The sequence below is a fragment of the Astatotilapia calliptera genome, chromosome 10 (assembly GCF_964374335.1).
Source record: "Astatotilapia calliptera chromosome 10, fAstCal68.1, whole genome shotgun sequence".
NCBI classification, from domain to species: Eukaryota; Metazoa; Chordata; class Actinopteri; order Cichliformes; family Cichlidae; genus Astatotilapia; species Astatotilapia calliptera.
In genome coordinates this window covers 25,581,951-25,608,124 of record NC_137431.1, presented here as the reverse complement: position 1 = coordinate 25,608,124, position 26,174 = coordinate 25,581,951, and the positions used below count along the sequence as shown (strand labels likewise).

Genomic DNA, 26,174 nt, shown 5'->3' with positions numbered 1-26,174 from the left:
ATAAATAGATAATACATTTTCTGTGAATGACTGTGACTGGGTAGGCTGGTGATGAGCTACCAGAGCTTTTTCTGCAGTTTTAAACATTTATTCATCACAATTTAGGTCCAAAGAGCCATGTTGTTAGATTTCTTTCATTGCTTTATCATTTAGAAAAAAATGAGGCCTCCTGTTAATATTGACATTACAAAATTGGCATGACAGTGATCCCAAACACACTGCCAGTGCAGAAAAACCAAAAACACACAATGGAACGCTATCAGTCATGGATTGGCCTCCCCAGAGCCCGAACCTCAACATTATTGAAGCAGCTGATAGAGAATAGAACACGAGGCAGCCAAGAACCAAAGAAGAGCTTTGGATGTCCTTTAAGAAGCCCGGAGAACTGTTCCTAAACACTACATAAAGAAATTACAAGAAAGCGGCCTAACAAATGTCAGATGGTGACGAAGAATAAAGGTACTAAATATTTACTTTCAAGCTCATTGCAAAGCTCTCTGTATATGCATTTCCATGTATATGTGCACTCTTTTCAATAAATCTCTAAATCTTTTAAAATTTTCTAGCAAAATATGAACAAATGAGGGGTGGTCAAACTTCACAATGCTGTACTTCCATGTACAACACTGCAGCTTTACAGAGATGACATGAATGTCTACAGGATGCACGTGCATGCACTTTCCCCTATTTTCCGTGCTGTAACTGCTCGTGCAGTTATCATTTAATACTCCCTTATCAAGAAGATATTCAGATTTGTCAGCAACATGTGGCTCCTTTTATTATCACCAATCATTGTGAAACAGGCAATCGGCACACTGTAAAAAATATATGCTTTAAACACTTCTGCGGATCAAATGTAGAAAATGTGGAAAGAGAGGTGACGCTCTTCTTACATCCCGGAGGAGCTTCTCTCATCTGTAGTCTGAAGATTTATTGCTGTTTTATTCTTCTATTGGCTATGATTCTAAATTGTTTAATTAATGCATTTATGACACATTTTATGATATCCTGTACTGATGAAATTGGCAACTGCATTAATTCCTTTGGATGACTCCGTTCCTGTATTACATGACACATTGTGCTATATCAGCAGTGTAGTCTTTTAGTATTTTACTGTTGATATCAGTTAGCCAGAACTAAATGAAAGTCTCGGCAGATTTAATTTTTTAATTAATTTATTATTTATTTGTATTATCAGCCTACACTTTCAGATCCAGACTCAGACCCTCCAGGAGGGGGCGACACATTTCCACTCACTCTACTCCAACCTTCATGGTGTAACCAAATTTTATTCAAGCCATAGGATCTGATTTAATAAATATAAATTTACAGTGCATTTTTAAAAAATTATAATATTAGTTATTATATTATGTTTTCTGTTATTTCTGTCTTTCTTTTGGTTGGGAATCACAGGAAAGAGGAGACATGATCCTCAGTACTTTTCTATTATATTACACACAAATAACTTAACTGGTTTATCAGAAAACTGAAGTATGCATCACAAGTTTAGGTCAAATAGTTTCACTGTAAATGCTGCATAGCAGACTTTGACGGATCAATAGATTTGTTGTAAAACTCATCTTAAGTCTGATTTAGATTTTTATGCACTAAATGAGATCTAGTCAGTCCGATTTCATCCGGTCCCTGCAGCGTATTTTCACGCTGATACAAATTTACTACACAGCTCAGGTCTGACCTCTGGTGAGAAACTGTGCGCACTGCATCAGTATGGTGCACACATCCATCGGATGTGAGTCCTGCACAGCCTTGACTGTCTTTGAATGTCCTTCAGCTTTTTTTGTTTGTTTATTTTTGTGTTAAATCTCCCTTTTTCAGGTTTGATTTGCACATATACAGTTTTTAACAGTCATGAAGTATTAGATGATTTCTGGTACCTGCCTAACTACTTACATAAACAGCTGATAAACCTTTGGAAGAAGGGTGGTCAGCAGCATTATCTGTTTGTTTTTATGGTTTTTTCTATGCTTTTCCTGCAGCTTAAATATTTTATTCAGATCACGTGGATGGTGGTGGGATTCCACCGTTGGAGTATTAATGCTTTAATAAATGCCGTATTTTATTTGGGACTTCTGCCGACGGATTAGCTGCATAACTTTCTCAGCACCAGGAGATGCAAGGAAGATTTAGCTCATACTTGTTGATGACATGTGTTTTATCTTTGGTCTTTGACTTTGATCAGTGTAACTTTGTGCTGAACATTGGGGGGGGGGGGGGGGGGGGGGGGGGGGTGTCAAAATCTGTGTCTAAAAAAATAAATAAATCTGGGTAAATTCCAGGTGATTATACATGCAACTGTTTTGCTGGTAATAACTGAAATGAGTAAAGAAAATCAACAGCCTATTTACACAAGATAATTCATAATTTTCTTGGGGGGGGGACCCCCCTGGAAATTACACCCCTGAATTCAGGTGATGCACTGCCTGATTAAGTGGAAAAAAGAGTGACACCCAAGAAGAAGACCTTTCTGATGCACTCAGTGATCTTAAGCGTCTTGCAGAGGTAACAGCAGGATCTCAGGTTCAGGTCTCACGTGTAAAAGCTAAACTATTAAAGATACTATTCAATAACAGTGACAGAAATCTGACCAAAGTGAGACAAATGATGAAGCCCATAAGTCTATTAACTGAGCTTCCTCCTTCTGCTGCTTACATTTCTGACAAAGTGGACCAATGAGCTAATCTTTTCTCTCCGTACAGACAGAATCTCAGACTATCCTGTGAGCAAACATTCTGTGGCACTGTGCTGAGCACTGCACCACATCATTGGCTTTGCACACCCGTCTGGTTAGAGCAGCAGTGATGCTAAAATCCAGTGGAGATCTGCAAGTAATATTTAGATACACGTTAGGATTATACAGTTAAAAGTCCATGTAGATCAACTGAAATATGTAGCAAATCAGCGCTATATTTTTTCTATATCATCTCTTCTGTCATTATGTAGCATGTGCACATATGTATTGTATTCCTGGACCTACCTTATTACTACAGGCCTCTGGACTGTGCTTAAATTGTAAACTGTATAAGCCTCTGTTGTGTTTTCATATCACACACTGCACACCGGTGTATTTTAAATCAAACACTCAATATGTGATCGAAGTGCAGACTTTAACATTTAAACAAAGGTTTTCATTGACTGTTTTGCAACCACAGCCCTTTTCATTCATACTGGCACAAATATGTGAAAGCAAGGGTGATATGCAGAGCAATAGGAACGACATGGTATGATGGCTCATAACATGAAGATATGGGAAAGAGCTGATGATCAGTAAGCAGCAGTCTGGCTTCACGCAGAGAAAGGGCACTACAGATGTGATGTTTCCTTTGAGAGTGTTGGTGCACTGTGTCTGTGGATAAAGAAAGACCTAGTGGGGTGCCAAGAGAGAAAATGTGATACTGTATGAGGAAGCCAGCAATGGCAGAGAAGTGTGTGAGGATGGTGGAGGATATATATGAGGATGGCTAGACATTGTGCAATAGGAGTAACAGATGGGTTCAGGGTGAAGATAGGATTACATCAGGGATCGGCTTTAAACTCCTTCTTGTTCGCAGTGGTGACAGGCAGGTGAACAGGAGAGTGCAGGCAGGGTGGCGTGGGTGGAGACGAGTGTCAGAGGTGATTTGTGACAGAAGGATGGCAGCAAGAGGGAAAGAGAAAGTAGGGAGACCTGTTATGATTCATGGCTTGGAGACAGTGTCACTGACAAAAAGACAGGAGGCCGAGCTGGAGATGGCAGAGTTAAGGTTTTCATTGGGAGTCATAGTTGAGCAGTTTGGAGACAAAGTTAGAGGCAGGGCTGAGGTGGTTTGGACATGTGGCGAGGAAGGATAGTGGATACACTGGACAAAGGATGGAAAAGAGGAAGACCACAGAGAAGATTCATGGATGCAGAGGGTTGGTGTGACAGTTTCTGTATTTATTAACTAAAAAGCTACTCTATTGGATGACTGACTTTGGCCATTATTCGGTTATCCTGCTACTTCTATCAGAAATCTCCTTATCAATAAACTCTACATGTTTGTTTCCACTGGCAGCCATGCATGCCACTACCATAAAATTGCATCCACCACGTTTGACAGATGATGTGATATGCTTCAGATCAGGAGCAGTTTTTCTCCTGCTCCATGCTTTTCTCTTTCCACCATTCTGGTACAAGTTAACCTGGGTTTCATCTCTCCAAATATATATATTTTTTCTACAACTATGTAAGCTTGATTTAAAATCCACTGTGATGGTGGAAATTTAACTGCCCAAAGGGTTATGAATCCAACAGTACACCAGATTTAAGACTATTGGGGAAATCATTATTAAAAGAAATTAGGTAAACAAGTAAAAGCTAGCTGAAACGTCCAAGAATGATGTCCATGTGGGACACTTATTATAAATTCATAAGGTAGGGTCTTTAAAGGATGTTCAAATAAGTTATTAAAAGATAAACATATTGTAGTCTGATGTAGACGAAAAATATTTGTACCCCTGAAAATTATCAAGGTAGCCTATATTGGATTAATTGGTGTACAGTGAAAGAATCAGCTTAAATCTGCTTAATATTATTATCGATATGCGCGGGAAACGTCCAGTATTTCCACTCAAACCACGTGTTTTTTGACAAAAGTAAAAAGGTGTAAAGGGTTAAGGATAATCTCAGCAGCAGATTCAGATTCAGCAGCTTTGCTCTCTGCTCTCAGCAGTCGCGCTCTGCGAGCAGCGCTGGCTCGCTCCGATATTTCAACTCGCTGTGGATTGTGGGAGACGGGGACACTGCCCAGGCTTGTTACCGGAGACCGAGAGGAAAATTTTTCCGCTCCTCTCTCGCATTTGTAAGTAATCCGCCAGCTTCGCGCACAGCCGTGTCAGCTCTGGTGTTGGCGTTTCGTGTCGATCGAGCCGGTCTCCGTTACCCCGGCTGAGACGTTAACGTTGCCATTTCGTGCTTTTTTTTTTCCCTGGCATGGAGGCCGATAGGGAGACCGTGTTGCTGGGGCTGACGGGCAGGAAGGGGAGGGAAGGAGCGGGCAGCTGCCGCCACTCTCGGGTGGAAATAACCCCGGTAGAGCCCGCTGACCCGAGCATTAAAATCGTCCTCGGGTCGTCTGACAGCTCGGTATTTGGCGTTAGTCACGCGCACGGACTGTGGGGGAATTAAACGCACGCGCGCTAGGCATCCGGCGGGCTGTTGACACGCGGAAATAGCTGTCAGTGGCGGTTCAGCCCACCTTACACCTGGTCAGAGTAGAAAAATGCCGCAGATGTTGCGGGAGAAATAAAACGTGCTTGCTGTGTGTTGGTGGGGGGGAAAAAGCTGAAGAGCCGCGGGAAACGGGGGCTTGGACACTGTATCGCGCGCGGAGTGTTTGCGTTGGGAGAAGGGGTTTTTTTGGGGAGGGGTGGCGTGGCCTGTGCTGTGGGCTAATTGATTACCACACAGCTAATTGGTGTCTGCATCTGGTGCAGCAGCATTGATTTCGCTCGCAGTAATCTTTACGTTTCGTAAAGCGGCGGGGTGACTTGCGAAGTTTTTATTGCCTTACCGCGTGCGTATCACGTTTACGTTTGATGAGCGACCTCTCTCGAGATGTCTGGACCGTAAAATGTCACATTTGGGTTGCGCAATTTCCCCATGGTGACATAAAATGAAAGGCTTATTTGGGTCCTCTGCAGTTTCTCATCAAATGGTCAAAAGAGTAGGAGTCCCGAGGGAAAGCGGCATACTGTGTGTACTAAACCCCCCCCCCCCCCCCCCCCCCCCCCTTCTTTAAGAAGCACCCATGACATCAAACTCATTTATGTCTGGAATTTAATGGCTGTTCCACCCAGTCCTTGTTATCTGTGTATTTATTTATAATTTTTACTTTGTAAATCCAAGAAAGGGGCTCCAATCACAGGAAAGTTAAAGCAGGGGTACGTTTTCCTATCAAAGGATTACTCTGTTTATTGGCAGATTGCTTAATAGAGTACTGGGTCTGGTCCACAATGTTTGCAGCAATTTAAGAAGCTGATAAAGATAAATCTTTTTGATATTTGGCTATGGGTATTGGTCTTTTTGTCATGCACAAATTATTGTTTGTAATAAAGGAGATCAGTGTTGTTCAGATTTGTCAATGGATCGTGGCTGATGTGCCCGTGCAGAGCCTGACGCTGGTAGCAGTGACAGCATCATGTCCAGCCGAGGAGGAAAGAAGAAGTCGACCAAGACCTCGCGGTCCACCAAGGCCGGGGTCATCTTCCCCGTGGGGCGTATGCTGCGCTACATCAAGAGGGGATTGCCTAAATACCGCATCGGGGTGGGAGCTCCTGTCTACCTGGCTGCTGTCCTCGAGTATCTTACTGGTGAGATTTATTTTGCAATGGAAGAGAGTGGTTAAATATTAACAGACAGCAACACAAGGACTGACTCCAGAATCAAGACAATAGAACTACCAAATGACTACTTTAAAATCATTTTAGGGGTATGTAAGGGCACTTTAAGAAAGAAAAATCCCTGTGACGAAGCATGCTTTGTTATTTACATATTTGTAAATCTATTGGATAGCAATAGATGGATATCCAATAGAATGCAAAGTGCTGCAGATTAGCTGCTATTAGCGATGGTGATGCTAGAGGATACTGATGAGGAAGCACTGGAAATCTGTTTATTGAGGGATTTCACAGTTCAGAGATCACCCATGTTTGTCCTGATGTTTGCTTCAAATGACATTCGGAGGCACATTTACTCTTTGAAGACCTCATGAAAGTTAATCAGGTTCACTCATACATTCAGCATTCAGGACACAAAGCTGTTTTTTTTTAAAGCACCCTTGATTATTTTTTCTTCTTTTTCTTTTAAAAAAATCCATGTAGCTGAGATTCTGGAGTTGGCAGGTAACGCGGCCAGAGACAATAAAAAAGGCCGTGTGACACCACGACACATCCTGCTGGCCATCGCCAACGATGAGGAGCTGAACCAGGTGAGCTGCTCTATAAATAATGATCCTAACTTCCAGGTGGTGCAGGGCATCATGGACATTGTCTTGGTTTGTCTAATTTCACATTTGCAACTGTTTCAGTTGCTAAAAGGCGTGACCATTGCAGCAGGTGGAGTCCTGCCCAACATCCATCCAGAGCTGCTGGCCAAGAAGAGAGGCGCCAAGGGGAAACTGGAGACGCCTGTCTCACCTGCCCCCGAGAAGAAACCCAAGTCGGTCAAGAAAACGACAGCTAAGAAACTGAGTGGGAAAAAGGCAGGAGGCAAGGCTAAGGTATGCCTTAATGTGAACAAGACTGATGCCTTTAAGAGCGACTGTGACTGAATTTAACTGTTTGAAGTGTATCATTAGTCGTTACTGCGCTTAATTGTCGGGCATGTCTCAAAATCAGTCCAGACTATTGGGTTGTTTTTTTTTTTTTTTTAAAAAGCATCCATACTGACCATAGCGGCAGATGCTAGACGCTCCACTGCTGATTGCAGGGAAGCTATTCCTGTCCAAAGTGCTTGCAGCTCTCCTGCTGATAGCTGTGGAGCTGCACCACTTCACAAACACACGTTTGACCCATTGTGGCTGTAAGAGAGGAAATACACCCTCTTTACACAAACCAAGCAAATTGAGACTAATCAAATTTGGAAAGACAAGTAGGAGCAGAAAACCCCCAGCCTTCAACAAAACATACACAATGTTTAAGCAAACCTTTTTGCCCCAGTTATGTCTGGAGTGGATTTAACACTTCTGGAGCTTAAGTTTGGAACAAAATAATTTGCATTCAGGTAACATCAGGAAATTATTATTAAAAATTGAGATTTCATCCTTTTCCACATTGTAGGAAAATAAAACGGGAACTAATGGCACTGCAGGATTTACTGTTTTAACTTTCAGAAATATATGCAACTGAAGGCACAAAACTGAGGCAAGATATTATTAAAAACTGCAGCTTTAACACAGAGGCAGTAGCTGACCTCTGACCCTCCCATGGTGGGGGCATTATTGCTGCAGTGTCACATGTCAACATGTATTCTGTGTCCTCAACAGAAACAGGGTGAGGTGAGCAAGGCGGCGTCAGCAGACAGCACTACAGAGGGATCTCCATCTGACAGCTTCACCGTGCTCTCCACCAAGAGCCTTTTCCTGGGTCAAAAGGTCAGTCCTCTGTCAATTCAGACATGCACTAACCTCAACACAGGTCACTGCTAATTATACAGAGTCGAGTTCAAGTTTTAGATGGTGATTCATGAGGCTTACGAAGAAAGTCTACACAAATCTTTTATAGATGCAGTAAAACATACGTAGAGCCATACGTTGGATATTAAAGGCTGGTGAGGGTTTTAAGGGGACTCTATTGTGCTAAAAAGCAATGCTGAGGTCAGCGTTTAATAACTTTTCATTTAAAGGATGGACAGCTTGAGATAATGTTTTTCTTATTTCAGTTGTGAGTTTTCTTCTGTTTTCAATGTGACCTGTGTTTCTTTAGCAACCAAATGCTCTGTGTGTACAACTCAAATCAGATAAGAAGCAGAAAAGAATCCTTCATGCGCTGCCACAGGGTCTCTCAGGCTCTTGGTAGACTCAATAGACTACAAACTGTTGCCTCCATATTACATCCGACTGTTTTTATTCAGTCTTTTATCTGTGCTGCTCCCTCATGACTGAACTAGATCTAACACGGGAAATCTGACAAAGATGATTTGATAACATCGAAGCCATTCAGTTGGTGTCTTAAAAGGAAGTTTAAGTTTCTGTTTAATATAAGTTTCCTCACACTGAACATTGTGATAGTTTTGTTGTAACTCACGTGAAGGTCTAATAGGCTTAAATTGGAGTATAGATAGATAGTTAGATAGATAAAGATATGAATGACAGAGATATTTTGTGATCCGTTAGCTCCCATTGCTTTGGTCCTGCTGAGCATTAAAAACTGCTTTTTAACCCTTTGGCTGAGCTGAAACCTGAAAGTAAGTTTGCAACAAGTCATAATCAGAATTCCTTCAAAAGATTTTTTTTTTTCAGAATATACTTCAAGAGCATAAGACTGTCATCAGATCAGATGCTCATGAAAATCACTGGAGGTTTAAAAAAAAACACATAAAAGGCACTGAAGTGACACTGTATTAGAGAATGAATGACTCAAGAATGATGCAAGAAGTGCCACCGGTTCCCTTTTTATTAATTTCACACATTGAGAATTGAAGATAACTGCTGATTTAATATGAATCTGACCCTTATTCTTACCCTTTGTGCTAACTTTTTTTTCTTTGATGTGTAGACAAATATTTGAATGAACAGCATTCCTGTTTGTCAACACCAGTCTGACTTTTTTCACCTTTCACTAAATGTTTTGGTACTTTATCACAAATTAAACACACAATGGTAATGACATAACAACATCTGGACACTTTACTTGTATTAGACAGTAGTAGCAGTTAGACCACCACCACACAGAATCACCGATATGAGGCAGGGTGGATCCATGCTTTAGTTTTTAGGCCTAATGTCACAGCAGAAATCAGGACTTATGAGACCAGGCAACGTTTTTCTAGATTCATGTTGTCCAGTTTTGGTGAGCCAGTTCAAACTGAAGCTTCAGTTTCCTGTTTGTAGCTGACAGGAGGGGCACCTGGTGTGGTCTTCTGCTGCTGTAGCCCATCTACTTCAAGGTTTGATGTGTTGTGCATTCAGAGATGCTCTTCTGCGTACCCTAAGTTGTAACAAAAGGGTGTATCTGAGTTACTGTTGCCTTTGTATCAGCTTAAAGCAGTCTTCTCTGACCTGGCTCACTTGATATTTCTTCTTTTTTGGCTATTCTCTGTAAATCCTTGTGCAGGAAAATCCTGGTAGACCTGGAAGTCAGCCACGCCATATTCAGTACCCCTTTTAAATCAGCTGTCTTTCAACCATTCTGATGCTCAGTTTGAATGTCGGCAGGTCATTTTGACCATATCTACATGTGCAGAACAGGTTTACCCAACAAAGTGTCCACTAAGTGTACTCATTTTTATTTTGCAAATTCTTGAATCATAAAATATGTTCTTACACTGTTTTAATGCAAAAAAAAACAAAAAAAAAACGCATTGGGAGAAGTAATTTACTTTAAGGTTTCACCTCAGGCCTCAGTCACACAGACTTGGAACCAGTCAGCAACAATCTGGCAACAACCGGTTGCGAAGGAAAAATGCGCCAGGGAGTTGCTTCTCTGTCCCGGTGTGACCGAGGGTTTAGCTTTCACCTGGCAGTTGGCAGCTCTGCATGCTTTGTTCTGCCCTGCGTATGTTGATGCTAATATGTCATTTCATTCTAATTAACTTGACATTTTCTTGCTAGTGAATTAGAATTGATTCTGCCCTGATTTAGCTGCCGTCTTCTGCTACCGCTGGTACTTTAAAAGCATAATGACTCTTGGCACCGTGCTTGTGAATCTTTTATGAGCTGTAACAATGAACAAAGAACAATGAAGTGCTTGCATTCCTTGATGATGCATGTAGTGTACTGTAGTGTTTTAGTGAAGGATTAAAAAAATGATTAGATGCTGAAAATATTAAAAGCTTTCAGCTTTTCATTTGCGGATTGGAAATATTATACTCGGCAGCAGCAGAGTATTAGTGCTTGATTGTGTAGCTGACCAAAGATTACAGCAGCAGTTATCATCAGTGGATGATAATTAATCAGATGAATGCAATAAACCTCCCACTGACTATGATAATGAAGTCATTAATAGAAAATCTAGTCTTTTATTCTGTGTGTTTTTTAAGATTCAATTGTTGTAACTGCTATCGTTCTTTCTGATCTTCTTGGCTTCTGTTTTTCTTTGGCACAATCTGGGCGTTTATCATCAACTCTGACTTTCAAATGCTTGTTGCTGAAATATAGTGTCTGGGGAATAGCAGATGACTATTGAATCTTAAGCTGAGAGGTGCTTTTACTGGATGTCTGTTTGAAATGATAAACATTCAGAGGAATACCTTGACATTTTCAATTCTTTTTCTTGAAACTGTTGGTCCTGCTGCCATGAAATAAAACTTTAAAATCAAGTCAACAAAGAAGCAAATTTATCTTTTCCAGTTAATGCAGCAGGATTCTCCTTTGTACTCTACAAAGATTATTGCAGGACATGTAGGAGTTGGAAACCTTGTGGGACACCACGGGACATCCTACTAATATAAGCTTGTTTTAAAATGCGTTCAATAAAAAGAAGTCATTGCATTTAGATGTAGAATACCATAGGCTGCATCCCCTCTGGACAATATACAGTTGCAAATGAAAGCACTTTATCATGTCATTTAAAGGACCAGTGTGCTTATAGTTGGCTTTCAACTAGATACGGTAACATTCAGCTTTAAAGTAGTGTTTAATAAATGCATATAAGGTTTGCAAACTAAATCATTTTCAGGGAGTTTTCAGGTGTTTTCTTGCATGCCCTGTGCAAAATTGGCTTTGAATCTAAATTTAGGAAACAAAGTGCACTGTGTCCATTTCTGTAATTCACCAGAAAGTCAAGGTATCCCTACTGAGCTGCAGTGTTACTCTGGTTTTAATGGCTTTGCTTCCTGACCTCTTCCTTCTTGTCCACCTCCTCCTTGGCATGCCTGCTCCCCCCCTTTGCTCTCCGCCTCGCAGCTCAACCTCATCCACAGCGAGGTCAGTAACTTGGCTGGCTTTGACGTGGAGGGGGTCATCAACCCCACCAATGCTGAACTTGAACTTAAAGATGATCTAGGTGAGCTCCTCAACTCCCTGCCCTCCTTCCTTCACCCCCTCTCGTCCGCGTGGGCTTAGATATTCAAAATCATTGAAGGTTCAACAGTACAGCTTCTTCTAACTTAAATCCTTACTGGGTTAAAAAATATCAAAGTTTCAAGCTTCTTAGAGGGCCTTTTTCCACCCGTTCCATTCTTTCACACTGTGAGCAGCTCGGTTCAGATGGTGGACAGTGGAAGAGATATTTTAGGTTTCGGTTTAACAGAAGGTGAAAATCAGGTTTTTAAAATGCAATTTGTAGCACAACCAGTCTGTAGTTTCGACATTAATTGTATTAAACTGTGATTTCTAATCAGCAGGTATTTGAGATGCATTTTTATCTACATTTTCTGTTCCTTAAGACATTTCTATGCTGACGCTACTGCAAAAAGGCTTTAGTTATGTTCACCCATGGCCATTGGGGGAAAATCAGAAAAGATTTTTATCATTGTTTCCTCTGGGTTGATTGCTTTGAGGTGGCAGGTGGTCCTCTGCAGCAGTTGCACTGTTCAGCTGTCATTCAAAGACAGAGGTTCTTTAGTGCTGTAGCTCTCCAAAAAGGTGATTCTGTTCATCTGGACGTAGCGTTTTGTGGGTGAATCCAAGTGACTTTAGGCTGAATGACGAAACGTTTCTCCCACTAAACGCTACGTCCAGATGAACAGAATCAACTTTTTGGAGATTTCCTTCCCTGGATGATTGAGAATGCATCGAGACGTTTAGTGCTGTAGCTAAAACTTCCCTGCCATAAGATTTGTATGACATCAGCTGTTCGTCTTTGGTTTGGGGCAAATTAATACTTCAATAGTTTGTTTTTCTGCTGACATTAGGTCAACAGTTTCAGAGAAACTTAAGTAACACTGCCTCTTTTCTGCTACATGGAGAAAATGGTTTCTCCTGTGTCTCCCTCATACATGCACTAAAGAGAACTGTGGGGTAAACTAGCATTTAAAAGTAGATACACTCACAATGCACTGAAATGAAACAAGTGCACACAAATTGGGGAAATAAAATAAAATTAATAATCTAATTTTGTTTATTGGTTTCATGGGGAGACACACCGTTTGTGGCAGCAGTCTGAAAACACTGAAGTAATGAAATTTTCTAAATTATATGTAAATGAAATATAACATTATAATTGTATAATGTTCTATTTAATAGAAATAGAAGATCAGATATATTAAAGCTTAGTAAACGCCAAATGTTAGATTAGATCTTTTTTGGGGTGTGGGTTTAAATAACTGCGTCTTGTTTTTATTTATGCTTATAATCTATTTGGTTAATGCTCCTGTAAACGTTCCTTAGTAGACTTATTCGATGCTTGCTGGATGGTCAGCTCCTTGGAAGTAACAGAACTGCTCACAGTGTGAATAAACTATGAGATGCTTTGATTCTTAAAGTAGCCGTTCCTGCTCTTTGACTCGTGAATATAAGAGCAGAAAGGTGGAAATTTTCCTTCAAATCAATAGAAAAGCATGGATAAAATGCCGCTTCTAGGAGAAGAAAGCGATTTCTGTGGAGACTTTCAAGGATTTTCTCAAAGCTCCTCAGAGCAGCGATCCTGCTTGCTCCTCCTGTTGTGTAAATGTGTTGCGGTTCATTCCAGGTTGTCCTCCTTTCAAAGGGCTGCAGGACCTTTTGTAATGCTTGAAGATCAGTGTAGTGCACTGAAGTAGAGCGAGAGAAAACCCGACACGAGCCTCATTTAGGCGCTCACTTCAGCCTGACTGTGAGGTTGTTCACCTGGAGTGCGATCATAACATTCAGGACTCGGGATGACACAGTTGGACGGAATAAATTCTGCTGCTGGAAAACTGTAGGAATAAAAATATTTTGGGGTGTGGTTATATGCCCTGACGATTACACGCTTTTGGATTATTTACTCTATTCTTGTTTTATTTTAAGCAAATCTAGCCAACTGTGCAGTCCTGCTTCCTGATTACATACTGTAACATGACCTACCATTCCCTCAGTTGCCTCCTTGTTCCCTGTGATGTCCTCAGCCAATAAGGAGCGTGCTCACTTTCTCTTTTCTTCTTCTCTTTCATTCATTTATTTCTTTTCTTTTTGCCATCTTATTGCTCCTGGTCACTCACTGTGTTTTTTACCACCATGTTTGTTTGCCTGTCGTTGTTGTTGTCTGTAGTTGCAAGTTGTCCAAGCCGACATTTCCATCGTGGAGAGCGACGCTGTCGTTCACCCGACCAACTCCTCCCTCTATACAGGTGGTGAAGTAGGTAAAGGAACCACTGACACTGCAGACACCACGACTGCCTGTCTGCTCTCCCTCTGCATATCCAGATGGTCAGCGCTGCAGTCTGTGGGCAAACATCACAGCAGCAGCACAGTTTTTATTCTTTAATGAAGCGCTTTTTAGACCACGACCAAGGTCCCTGCTGTTCTTACTGTAAAAGCATAACCACAGAATATATGATCAGAATTGCTCGATGGTTAAAAATTGAAAAGGGAGGAAAAACCATCCTTCATTATCAGTGAAAAATTAACTTGCAGAGGCTTGAAAAGTGCAAGTAAAGGCTTTAAGATTAGTGCAATGAGGTACTTGTGGGTAACTGCCAAGATCTGAAAGTTGGCCGCCAAAAAAATGTTCTGCATTCACACGCGATGTTTTCCACAAACCGAAGCCAGTAGGCAAACAAAATGTGGACACTCAACTCAATTGGTTCATGTAAATTTTGGTTTTCATCTCGACTCAGAATGTTTCGAAACTGGTTCCCGCTCGTTCTCATTCGCAAAGCAGTGTAACTGTAGTTAGCTGGGTGACCTCGAACTCCCACGTCAGCACCAGGGGTCGAAGCGCTGACACTGTGTGAGGTTTATATGTGGATGAAAAGCTGGACTGCCACATACTTCTGTGACAGCTTTTCAGAGATGTATCTGGAGCGTAGCGTGTTATAAGCTTTTTGTAAGCGTGTTCAACAAGCTTTCAGAGTCATATCATATCTTCTGCCTAAATTATTCCTCCTGCTTTGTGAGTCTGGCTCCTTGCCACAAAATCTTAAATCAGACTGCATTAAACGTTCATGGTCTCGGCTAACTTTCAAATCTTTGCCAGTTTATTATCACATCATCCAGGTATTATTTCCAGCTGGCCTGCAGAATGTGTAACAATTAACCTGGGTAGCGCATATTTTTGTGCTGTGCTCTCTCCAACAACCTTTTGTAGTTATTCCCACCAAAGACAATGTACACAATGTTTATGCTTCTCCTAGTGATTCTCTTAGTCCAAGCATCAAGTAATGCATACACACACTTTCTCAGTGTGATCCTAACACAGTGCTGCTGCTTGTTGTTGCTTTGTTCCACTCGACTGAAACGCAGACAGTCTGGGACTCGCTTCATTTCCTGTGACATTTAACCTCTCTGACTGTGCTGTCAGTTCAGACGGTTAGAAAGAGAGAAAATGTCTAAGACGCTGTTTCCTGAAGCTTCATATTAAAACCCGTCAGGGTTGATTTGTGGCAATTTGGATTAATGACTGAACAAATATTAACTAGCTCTTTACCTATGAGGACCATCACCCTTTGTCTGCTTTTCTTGTAATGACTGTTAAATGATTTCAGGGGCTTTTCTTTAAAATGCTGACTTTTACTCTTACTTCCAGACCTTGATTTTTACCCCCCCCCCCCTGCCTGTTTTTAATATTGTTGCAGCCAGAGCATTCATTTGTCTGCTTCTGGTGACGTTAAATTGCCTCCCCTCTTCTCTCTTTAGCTCTGAGTGCATTTTAAAGTGGTATAAATGTCGTCAGTGAGACATGAATACACATGAAATCAAGTATCCTAGTTAAACTTAAATTGCTAGGACTATTTTACTTTAAGTCCATTCATCAGTGCTGCAAAGCTTTTACATTGTTAACTATAATATTCGCTCACCCACTTTTTTTGTTGCTATTTTGAGAGTGAAAGAAAATACTCTCCTCACTGTATATAAGCCACTATGGAAGGACAGAGGGAAGTAATTACAGACTGAAGCTTTAATACATTAGTTTAACTCTCAGAATGAGTCATTCTGAAAATGGCAGCTTTGAATCCTTACACTTCATTTATGAGACTTTCCCAGACTCTTAAAATTAAAGTAACAGGAACATGTATGTTTGATTATAAATGTGAGTGCAGAGATTCAGAGAGAGGCCGGGGGAAATGATTGACAGCATCATTGTCTGTTGTGTGTCTGCCTGCCTGTCTGTCTGCATGATCACCAGTCAGCTCTCTTCTTGCTTGCTGTTTTTCTCGCTGCAGTATGTGAGGATGCATTCACCTCAGTCCTCTCTCCCCTCGCAGGCTCTGCTCTGGAGAAAAAGGGGGGTAAAGAGTTCGCCGATGCAGTGCAAGAGCTGAAGAAGAAAAACGGCCCTCTGGAGGTGGCTGGTGGTAAGTGCACAGAGGATTATTTTTATTTATATTTTAGACACAGAAAGTAGAGGTTATATCAGGAGGCCTGAAAGATCTTGCTCGGACTTGGCTGTGGTACTGTAAATAAGACATTAAATCATTCTATCACCATTATTTTAACACCACATACAGATAAACATGTGGAAATGATAAAAATTTGGCAGAATGTTTTTGTTTTGTTTTTTTTCTTTCAAATAAACGCTGGTGTATTTTAGTGATATAAAAAGATAAATCGCCATAAACACAGGGGTATAAAAACCTGCTACATGATGCTAGGCTGGCAACACAGGTGAACTGAAACATCATCGTCACTGAGTAAGAGGAGTATCAGCTGAACAAGGGGAAATGATATATTTTACTTAGAAATAAATACAAGATCCAAATCCAGAAATTTAAAACTAAATGCCTGCTCAATGATGGAATATCCAGATAATCCTAGTGAGTTGTTTTTTTGTTTTTTTTGTTTTTTAATCATTTTTTTAGACATTTTCAGGCTCGATAAATCCTCTGAAGAGTGACAAGAACTCCTATAATTTCTGGTAATGATTATGAGACCATGTGATGAGCGAGCAGGTTCAGAGTTTAGTTTTCTTTGGAGTCTGAAAAAGTTGCTGATTGGATGAGGTCTACTGCTGTAACCTGCCTACACTAACCTTATCCTCCAATCACATCAGAGTGCTCCTCTCACTGTCTTCTTGTTACTGGCTTGTACAGTAACAAATAAGCATGTGCTTCTTTAAACTTTTAAACTACTCGATTAAAAATTAGAGGAACACTTTTTAATAAGGCTGTGGCATCAAGTCATTTAAAAATCTGGGCTATTGATCTGGTCAGATAAATGGCAGAGAGGTTTGTTGCTGTTTTGGTGTTAACAAGAAATTAACTACAGGTGCACCACCTGTGGGCAGGCGAGGACATGGACACCCAAATTTGTGAATGCAATAACTTGAGAACAAAGCAATGTAGGAATTTTAAATTCCTACCATAGGTGCTGCCACTAGTGTTAGTGTCACTACTGATATCATGAGGTGATACCTGGACCCTACAGAGGTGGCACAAGTAGTCCAACTCCTGATACATCAAAGGGTGCCTTTTCCAGAAGGTTTGCTGCACCTCCCAGCACAGAGAAGCAACAGAGAACGTTGTGCTGCCTGTAACATTCAGCATGACTGGTTTGCTGACGGGTCAATGATAGTCGAGGGACGCACAGGCTTCTACGGGCTAGGCGACGGCACCCTGACTGCTGTTAGGGGACCTATCCGATGCTGTCAGATTGCACCTCAGACTGTCCGGCTCCAGATCCCCCAGGACTGTATCCATGACATTGTCTCGTTAGAAGCACGCCCTGATGTTGTCAAACATGCAAACAAACACGTGGGTCCATCTCCATGTCTGTAGAAGTCAGTGATTGGTCCATCCATACAGTAAAATTGACTAACCTGCCAAAATATTTTTTTTCACTTTGATTTTCGGTGTGTCTTTGAACTCAGGCCCCTGTAGGTTGACAATTTTGATTTCCATAATCAAAGTGGCATCCACTTATTCACTGAACACACACAGTTCATGATGTCAGTTGAGAAATCCAGCATGATTATTCAGTTATTTTCTTTACCCTGACGTCTTGTGTGTTTTCAAAGTCTTCCTTTTATTTAGGAATAAACAATCTCTGGCTTTCACACACACTGTGATGAAAAACCAAAACTGTCCATAAAATAAAAATGAATTTTGCCACCTCACAGGATTAGCTTAACATTTTAAGTGCTCAATAACAACTCCCACCTTTTCGTTCTCACTTCTTTTCGAAGTGTATTGTAACTGTTCCTGGGTCCTTTTTAACAATGTTAACAAGTTTATTGTAATTTGGTATCCAGAAACATTCTTGATCAGTGTTGTTTCTAGATTATTTTTTTGTAAAATTTTTTTTTAATCTTTTTAATGAAACATTTGGTTTGCTGGAAAGGAAGTATGAGCGTAACACTAAGATGCGCTGAAACTGCCTCTTTTTAAAAATTACTTTAACATTCACACACTGCATCAGATTTTTCCACACTTTGATCTGATTACATGATTGAAAGGGGTTGGAAAAGTGCATATTGATCCACTCGAGCACCACCCAGCTCGTATGACAGTGATGTCAGCGTGTCTCATAAATCTCTCATCTCGCACACCATGCAGAGCAGGGCAGGGTCTTTTTGGCCTTCCAGCTTAAGAAAATGACACTGCAGCCAGGATTAGCTCTTTGGACATGGAAGCCTAGATTTTACACACTTGGACTAATTCATTCTTTACTTAAAAGCTCAGTGTTGAACTTGAAACCGTGAATCCAGGAACTTTTTTTTTTCCTTTTGGTCATGACTGTGATCAAAGACATTTAGCACTGGCACATCGCATCTGTTCTTGGCGACTTTAGTCTGCAGCTACAGGGATTGGCCTTCAGAGAGCAATATTATTTTAGTCCTTAAAGAATATTTTATCTTTCAGTCTGTTCGCTCTTAGTGCCTCTCTTATTCTTTCTCCATCTGTCTCTGGTTCTTTCGCTTTATCTCTCTCATTATTCATCACTCACACTCACTTTTTCAAATGCTGCCCACCTTCAGCCAAGTTCGCTCAGTATCCTAATCCTGCTTTCTATGCGGAGCTCGTAAATAGATAACCAGGTGACTGAACACCAAGCCAGCAGCGCCTGACGGGGATTCTGGGATCGGCCCTGTGGTCACGCTGACCACACCTGCCTCAGGACAGCTGTCCAAAAGGTCCTCAGTGATGTCTTTTACCAACATTTTTGTCTCTCTGCAAGCAAAGTTTCACATTTTAAGTCCAGGCAGGTACTAAAGTGAATTATTCAACCCCAGGTTATTCATTTAGTTTAATATTCTGAAATTACGAGTGATTTTTAGGTGGTAATTTCTAAAATTACTGCTGCTGCCTGCATAATAACATAAAAGAAAACGTTAGCTGAGTAAGTAAAAGCTAATTGTTTTATTTATACAGCAAAGCTCAGAGTGCATGAAATTTCCCTTCATTAGTTTTCTGCGAAGCCTGACTTGCTCTGCTGATTATAGAAGATTTTTTAAATGAGCAGCCAAGATTCTGAATTTTGGATTGAATAAACAGCAAAACTGATAATTTTACTGATTTACAGTTAGCTCATTAAATCTGTAACATTTACTGTTCTTAGAGGATAAATCGATTCATTTGTAATACACTCTGCACGAAAAGCAGCAGTGGGTTTATCTATTAACAAGAAGCCAAAACTCGATATGGCTTAATCATCAGTGCCATAAAGCTCCATTGTTGTCCAGCACTATAAAATTGCAGGAATTAACCACACTCTTGCACATGTTCCTGCGTGACTAATGAAGGAACTTGCCACTGCACTTTATTCACAATTAGTCCCACAAACACCATCCTGCTGCTCTAGATGGCCCCATGCAACCCTAAGGCTGGATGGGTCATCCCAGTCCAGCAGAGATGAAACAAATAAGGTCTGAGGGTAAATAAAAAGGTGTTTATGTAATAAAAATATTTAGTGTTTTGTTTTTTGTAATATATGTCAGATGACAGTACATAATGCCAGTCATGTTTCCAGTGGATGCATATAATAATCAACAAAGTTTCATACAGAACTGATGGATGGATTTTGTCTGTAAAATTGAACAAAAATTTAGTTTCATCTTTTCAGGAACCATTTGAATTTTCTCTCTAGCACAAAATGGTTGAGGGATAAGCTAATGTGAAGTGCACGTGGTAAAAGCACATTCTTCTCTCCGAAACATCTGAATTTTGTCTCTAGGAGAAATTAAGACTGACAGACCTGGGGTCAATAAAGGGTTAACATGAGTATCAAAATTTAAATGCACAATATGATTAGCCTGGCCATCGACCAGCAGCTGGCACTGGGTATATATATATATTTTTTTTGTTTGTTTGGTTTTTTTTAGCCTGTAAATGGCAGTATCAGACCCACAGGTACATGCTGGGTTCCTGAAGGTTCTTGTCTCTTGCAGCAATGTGATGGTGTTCATATTTCAGTGGCAGATTGATTAAAAGACAGCGATCATTAGCGTAACCAGATAAGTTCCTTGCACCTAGATGCAGAAAATCCACATAAGTGTTGCAGGGCTGGATTTCATCATCGTTTGATCGGCAGGTTATGCGCAGTGCACAAACACCACCACACACACTTCCTCCCACCCAAACCATAAAACAAATTGGACTCGGCAGGCAGTCATGAAAACCATAATCATCATCGTCCTTCAACTTTACCTCACAACCAGATCACACATGCGGCGTGACTGGCTCTCGCTCAGCTGTGTGAAGTCTCTCCGTCCTCTCTGAGCCATCTGGAAATGAACTCGTCCTCAGCGTTGACTTCGGTCCAGTCACACGTTCGCTGTGGGCTAATAAACTCTGACTGGAGGCTTTTGCACTTCACAGAATCAGAGGCTTTGGCTGAGTTACACTTTTTACAGCTGCTGGGTTTGAGGGAAGACTAAGCTAAATGTTAAACAACAGAGTACAGGCTTCTCTCATTTTTCTTTCTCTTACTTTCACTTCATTCCTTTTTCTTCCCCGTCTTTGCTGTTCTACTTTTCTTTTCCCCCCTTCTTCTCTGCTGTCTGGAGGAACAGCCCACCTCACTGAAATATCCTGGAGATTTTGGAGATTTTCCACTAAGCAGTGATCTTTTAGCACCTTTGGCCTCCAAACAACTTGTAGGTTTTTATTTCTGACAAAACTGAGTGAAAGAAGCTGTGACATTTGACTGTTCTGACTAAATGAATCTCGGGCTGTGTTTCAAAAAACTCATAATTGCAACAAGACTAAAAATGTTGGCATTTTGTGCAAGCATAGTATTTATCCTTACTTGTTTCCCAGTTCTTCTCCGTCTGGTGTCTCGATTTCCTCTCCTCTTTCCTTCATAGTGATTAACCATTCTTTCCTCCCCCTTCTCTCAGCCGTGTTGACCGCTGGCTTTGGCCTGCCTGCTAAGTACGTTATCCACTGTAACAGTCCAGGCTGGGGCTCCGACAAGTGCGAGGAGATGCTGGACAAGACGGTGAAGAACTGCCTCGCTCTGGCAGATGAGAAGAAACTGAAGTCTGTGGCCTTTCCCTCCATCGGGAGTGGAAGGTAAGAAAACACGCAGATGAAAGACGCCTGTAAAAACAAGACACTCTTAGAAAATGTAATGTTATCTGGTCCACATCCTGTATATCACCAGTATGCAGTATGATTATCCACTTAAGGACATTTTTACTTTTACTTTTTTTTTTTTTTGGTCTAAAGCTAAAAGTGTTTTTTTTTTTTTTTTTTTTGTTTTTAAAAAGGGGGATAATATGAACACTTTGGAAACCCAAAAAACTGTACTGAGTTCTCCTGAAATAACATTCCAGCTGGGAGAAACGTCTCAGATCTCCTTTGAGTAGCATTCTTGGATCTTCGGCTATAGAAAATATTGTTCATGCTCATGTTTATGTGCGTACCCATACAGTTTTCCTTCTTTTATTTTGTAACTTAAAATGGGGATTGAGACGAATTCTTTGGCAACAGAGGTGAACACATCCAGCTTGATCCCATAGAAAGCACTGAGAGCAGCACAATGAGGTCATAGACTGTATATAAAAGATGGAGATGACCAACATGACATCCTGACTGTACGTGATGTTGCATTTTAAGCGTTTTTTTTCCCTATAAGGCTGAAATCAAACCCGCTTCTAGTGCCAATCTTCATTTTAGATTTACATACTTGATATTAATTACTCAGAATTACTTTACTGAATATTTGACAATGGTTCAAAGTTCAAACAAAGGTTTGATTGAAAAGGTAACTCTGCATGTTGTAGCATCAAAATTAAGCAATAAAGCAACATTTTCCAAAGTAAAATGCTATGTGGCTTTACATTAGTCAACTTAACACACATTCACATCTGTCTGAGGAGAAATTGGCAAACTTTTTGGTGATCTGCAAACATCTTATGTCTTTACACACTTGTTGTTTTCTTAAACTCTATAAAAGATGAACAGGCCTGCAGAAGTTGACTCCTGCATGGCAATCAGATTGCTTTTTCTGGTCTAAAGCCACATCTTTGCATTTTCATAGAAATAAATGATATTTAATTTTAATGAAGAAATGATAATTATGGCCTCATTTAGAGGAGACTGAGATAAAATAGGTTGTGATTTAATCCAGAGTGTATTCCTTGACCAGTTGCCTATTGGTAGCATGAAATCCTTTGCAAACCTCTGCGATTTCTTTGGTGGTAGTAGTTTACATGGAATATGCTGACTTGTTTGCAACTCAGTCTTTATTTAGCAGGAGTGAAACTCTGAAAAGTGTGGCCCAGGCTGTTCACCTTTTAAAGTGAAAGCTGTGCCTTTTGAAATATGTTTGCTGTAGTAAGGCTGCTGAACGTGAACGTCTTCCAAGTTTCACTATGGCTGGGAAATTAAATTGGCGGATGTTTGCAGACAAGTCGTCATTTTTCCTGCAAACTACAGACAACTGCAGCAATCTGCTAAAGCAATCACATGGAGGTTTTTTTGGTGCTGCACCTTCTTTGCAACAGATTTAACTCAGCTTCACGCAAAAACCTTCAGCATGTACTCCAAACTAGTCAACGTTTATTTTAACCTCGTCGGATGGTCGCACAGTTTAGGCCTGTGTTACTGAGGTCTAAACAAGATAGTTAGCATGAGCTTTAGTTAACCCACACCACCCACTCATCCAAATGTGGCTGCATTCAGTATCTAAAGACCAAAATGCCAACAAGACGACAATTTCAAGACCAGTGGATGATGTTATACTGGCTACGTCTGACTTTTTTAGCTAACGATGTGTAATTAGCCTGCTAAACTTTTTAGCACTTTTACTTTTGTTCTCATTAGCATTTAGCTTGAAACCTTTTTTTTCTCATTTCTTATCTTGATAATCAGAAGCTCAGATTTGATCTTCCCAACCTTTGTTAAGCCACTGGTTGGAAACCAGCGAATAACGGTGGGCAGCCAAAGTTCAGGTTCATGAGGTTTGAACAGCTATAGGAAAAACTTTACCTTGCCATTCACCCTTTTACAGCTTAAAATTGGTGCCTGAGTTGAAAGCAGTAAAACTTGGTTCCAAATTCAATCTATAATATGTGCCTAGTAAATAACTACCTTCATGTGTATCCTTACCACTAACATAATGACAATCTCTGCAGTGTGTGCGTGTGAGACCACATTTCACCAAGTGTGTGCGAACTCTCCCATCAGGAATGGTTTCCCGAAGCAGACGGCAGCCCAGCTGATCCTCAAGGCCATCTCCAGTTATTTTGTGGCCACCATGTCTTCCACCATCAAGACCGTCTACTTCGTGCTGTTTGACAGCGAGAGCATCGGGATCTACGTGCAAGAAATGGCGAAGCTGGAGACGAGCTAAAAGTACGGAATATTCCCCTCCTTGTTTTTACCTGCAAGGAAAGAAGGCGGCGTTTACTAGTGATCGATTAATTTTGAAGAGAAGAAAAAAAGAAAATTTTTTCTTAAGGCTGGGAACTTGTTTTTGCATTAAGTTTGTAAAATTCCTATATTGTTTTTAATTTCCTATTTACTTGTCATCACTGGCACTTAAATGTAGACGTGCACTGTTCATTCTGCGGTCTTTTAACACACAGTGCCACACAAAACAGATTGAACAAGTGAGAACACTCACTCTAAGATTTAATTTTCAGAACATATACGGTTTAAAAAGATGCTATGAGACATTGCTACACCTCAAGTACAAAAGGCTTCCAGAGAAGGCCGATAAATACGGGTTAATGCATGTAAACACAGTACAGTCAATAAAAACAGCTACCCTCATTCTTTCGTGCTTAGTAACACAGGACACTTAATCGTGTGTTGTATTTTTTTGGGTATTAAGTCTACATTTTTGGATAATTTCTGTTGGTATCGCACTGTGTAATGAAAAGCGTAAAGAAAAGTTCCGTTTGGTTTGGTCTTTACGAGATCGGTGTTAAAGACTAAAGGAGTGAGTTTTGTTTTTGTGTTGTGTGTTGCAAATTCCTCTTTTTTTTTTTTTTTTTTTTTTTTGCCTTTGATTCCACAGGCAAAAGATGCTTTCGCAGTGTGCTGCAGATGCCTTCAATTTCCAAAAAAAACCTCAATTGGAAAGAGTTTATTGATATGTCTTGACCCTAATATTAAGAGTTTATACTTGCACCTGGAAAAATGTACATTTACATTGAATAAGTGGAGATTGGAGGTCTTTGCAGAGCAACAATAGGTTATATTGTGTGTTCCTATAAGTGTTTATATAGATGGAGTATTTGTGAAATGTTATAGTAAAATAATGAACTGTAACATAGATTTTTATTTTCTATTTTAATTTTCTGACTGATTCTAAGTGGCACGGTATTTGGAAGGAAAAAAAAATGTAGAAGTGTGTTTGTCTTTGTTAAGCCATAAAACATACAGTATGTACTCATTCAGAGGCTGTCTTGCTGTTGCTTTTGGTTTTTGGTTCTTTCCATTCAGCCACCACCAGATGGCGCCCTATAATCACAAATTGGACTTTCCATCTCAGCCATTTTCTTGTGCAGCAGCAGACCTCTTCACACAGACAGCGGTTGATTTGAGGTTGGATTTGAATTGGGACTATTTGAACGTACATGAGGAACCGGACTGTTTTGCTGCATTTAGACTTTTCAACAGTCTAACTTTTTATGGGAAAAAAAAAAAGTAAGGTGCTTTCTAATAATTGCTACAATTGATGATTGCAAAAGGTCTGTACACACTCCGGTAATAAAATACCTTCAAAAATTCTGAGATCATTTTGTGTTTCATGCAGATCTGTGGGATGCTGCCAGTAACCGTGAGCTTCATGATTAAAAATGCATGTGTGAGCGTGAAGTTTAATTGAAATAGAAGCCTTCGTTGTCCCCTTTGGAAAAGAGTGTGTGTATGCTGGATGTAGTAATAAATCCCTCTCCACTGTTTTAAAGTGAGCATAATTGTAAGTGTTGCAGAACAAATGGCAAAAAGATGACACGCTACATTTATTTGATTTGACTGAGAGCCACAGCGAAAGCCTCACGAATCTCAGCTCATTGAGCATATGCGTGTCTGTGTTCAGGAGGCCCAAACGAGTTTTTTTTTACTGGAAGAAATCCTGAGTAGTTTTCATTTCTCTTTTAATTTAATTTAGGGTCACACGTTTAAGATTGGTTCAAGTTGTGCATGAATCCAAAAGACTTAAAGCAACTGTTTTTGGTTAGGATGAGTTTGTCATCGTTGCTTAACTTTTACTTCCCTACAGATTTTTTCACATGAGCTTCTCGCATATCTCCCATTTTCATCAGTGTAAAATGGAACATAAGGAGGCAAATGTTAAAATAATAATCGTAGAAAACCCAAACTTTTCCAGTTACTTATTGCAATTCAAGTTGTTCGAGTCCAATCAATAGCTTAAAATGGTACAAAGGTATGGTTAAAAAAAAAAAAAAGTTAAGGTTACTCAAAACTGAAAGATAATGTACATTTCAGAATTATACAAAAAGGCCTTTTTCAGGGAACACAATTTAAAGCTGGAGGTTAATCAAGCCTTGACAGCTGGTGCTACCAATTCTTACAGGTGTTGCAACTTCTCTGGATTACTTATAACCCCCTCTGTCTGCATGAAAGCAGTGTTGGAAAACACTGCGGTACCATACCCCCGTGAGCATCAGTTGCACCACATTGTACTGCAGAAAGTAGTGTGTTGCTACAAAAATGGTAAGAAAAGGGCAAATAACAATGGAGGAGAGACAGACCATCGTAACACTTAAAAATGTCGATCTTTCCTATAGAGAAATTTGAAGGAAAGTCGAGGTGTCTGTGAGTACAGCTTCCTTCACCGTTAAAAGGCACTCAGAAAATGGGGTAAACTGTCACAGGAGGAGGTCTGGCAGACCCAAAGCCACGACTGAATCAGAGGACAAGTTTCTGAGAGTTAACAGCTTGCATGATAGGTGACTCACAGGACAACAGCTTTAAGCACGTGGTAAGCAAGTCTCAGTTTCAACTG

The 26,174-nt window shown here is 40.4% G+C and overlaps 1 protein-coding gene across 5 annotated transcripts; it reads left to right on the top strand.

The window, feature by feature from the left end:
• The first annotated feature begins 3,884 nt into the window (after positions 1-3,884).
• macroh2a1 (macroH2A.1 histone) lies at positions 3,885-24,931 on the top strand. Of its 5 annotated transcripts, none has more exons than XM_080307577.1 (9): positions 3,885-3,912; positions 6,148-6,348; positions 6,859-6,965; positions 7,065-7,256; positions 8,022-8,129; positions 13,867-13,957; positions 16,022-16,111; positions 21,091-21,265; positions 23,384-24,931. In XM_080307577.1, exons 1-9 carry the CDS (start codon positions 3,900-3,902, stop codon positions 23,547-23,549), a joined length of 1,143 nt encoding a protein of 380 aa, XP_080163703.1. In that variant the 5' UTR covers positions 3,885-3,899; the 3' UTR covers positions 23,550-24,931. The 5 variants fall into 5 exon arrangements, with proteins under 5 accessions (XP_080163703.1, XP_080163702.1, XP_026037517.1 ...); XM_080307576.1 differs by lacking the exon at positions 13,867-13,957 and adding an exon at positions 11,601-11,700; XM_026181732.2 differs by lacking the exon at positions 3,885-3,912 and adding an exon at positions 4,697-4,838.
• The last annotated feature ends 1,243 nt before the right edge of the window (positions 24,932-26,174 follow it).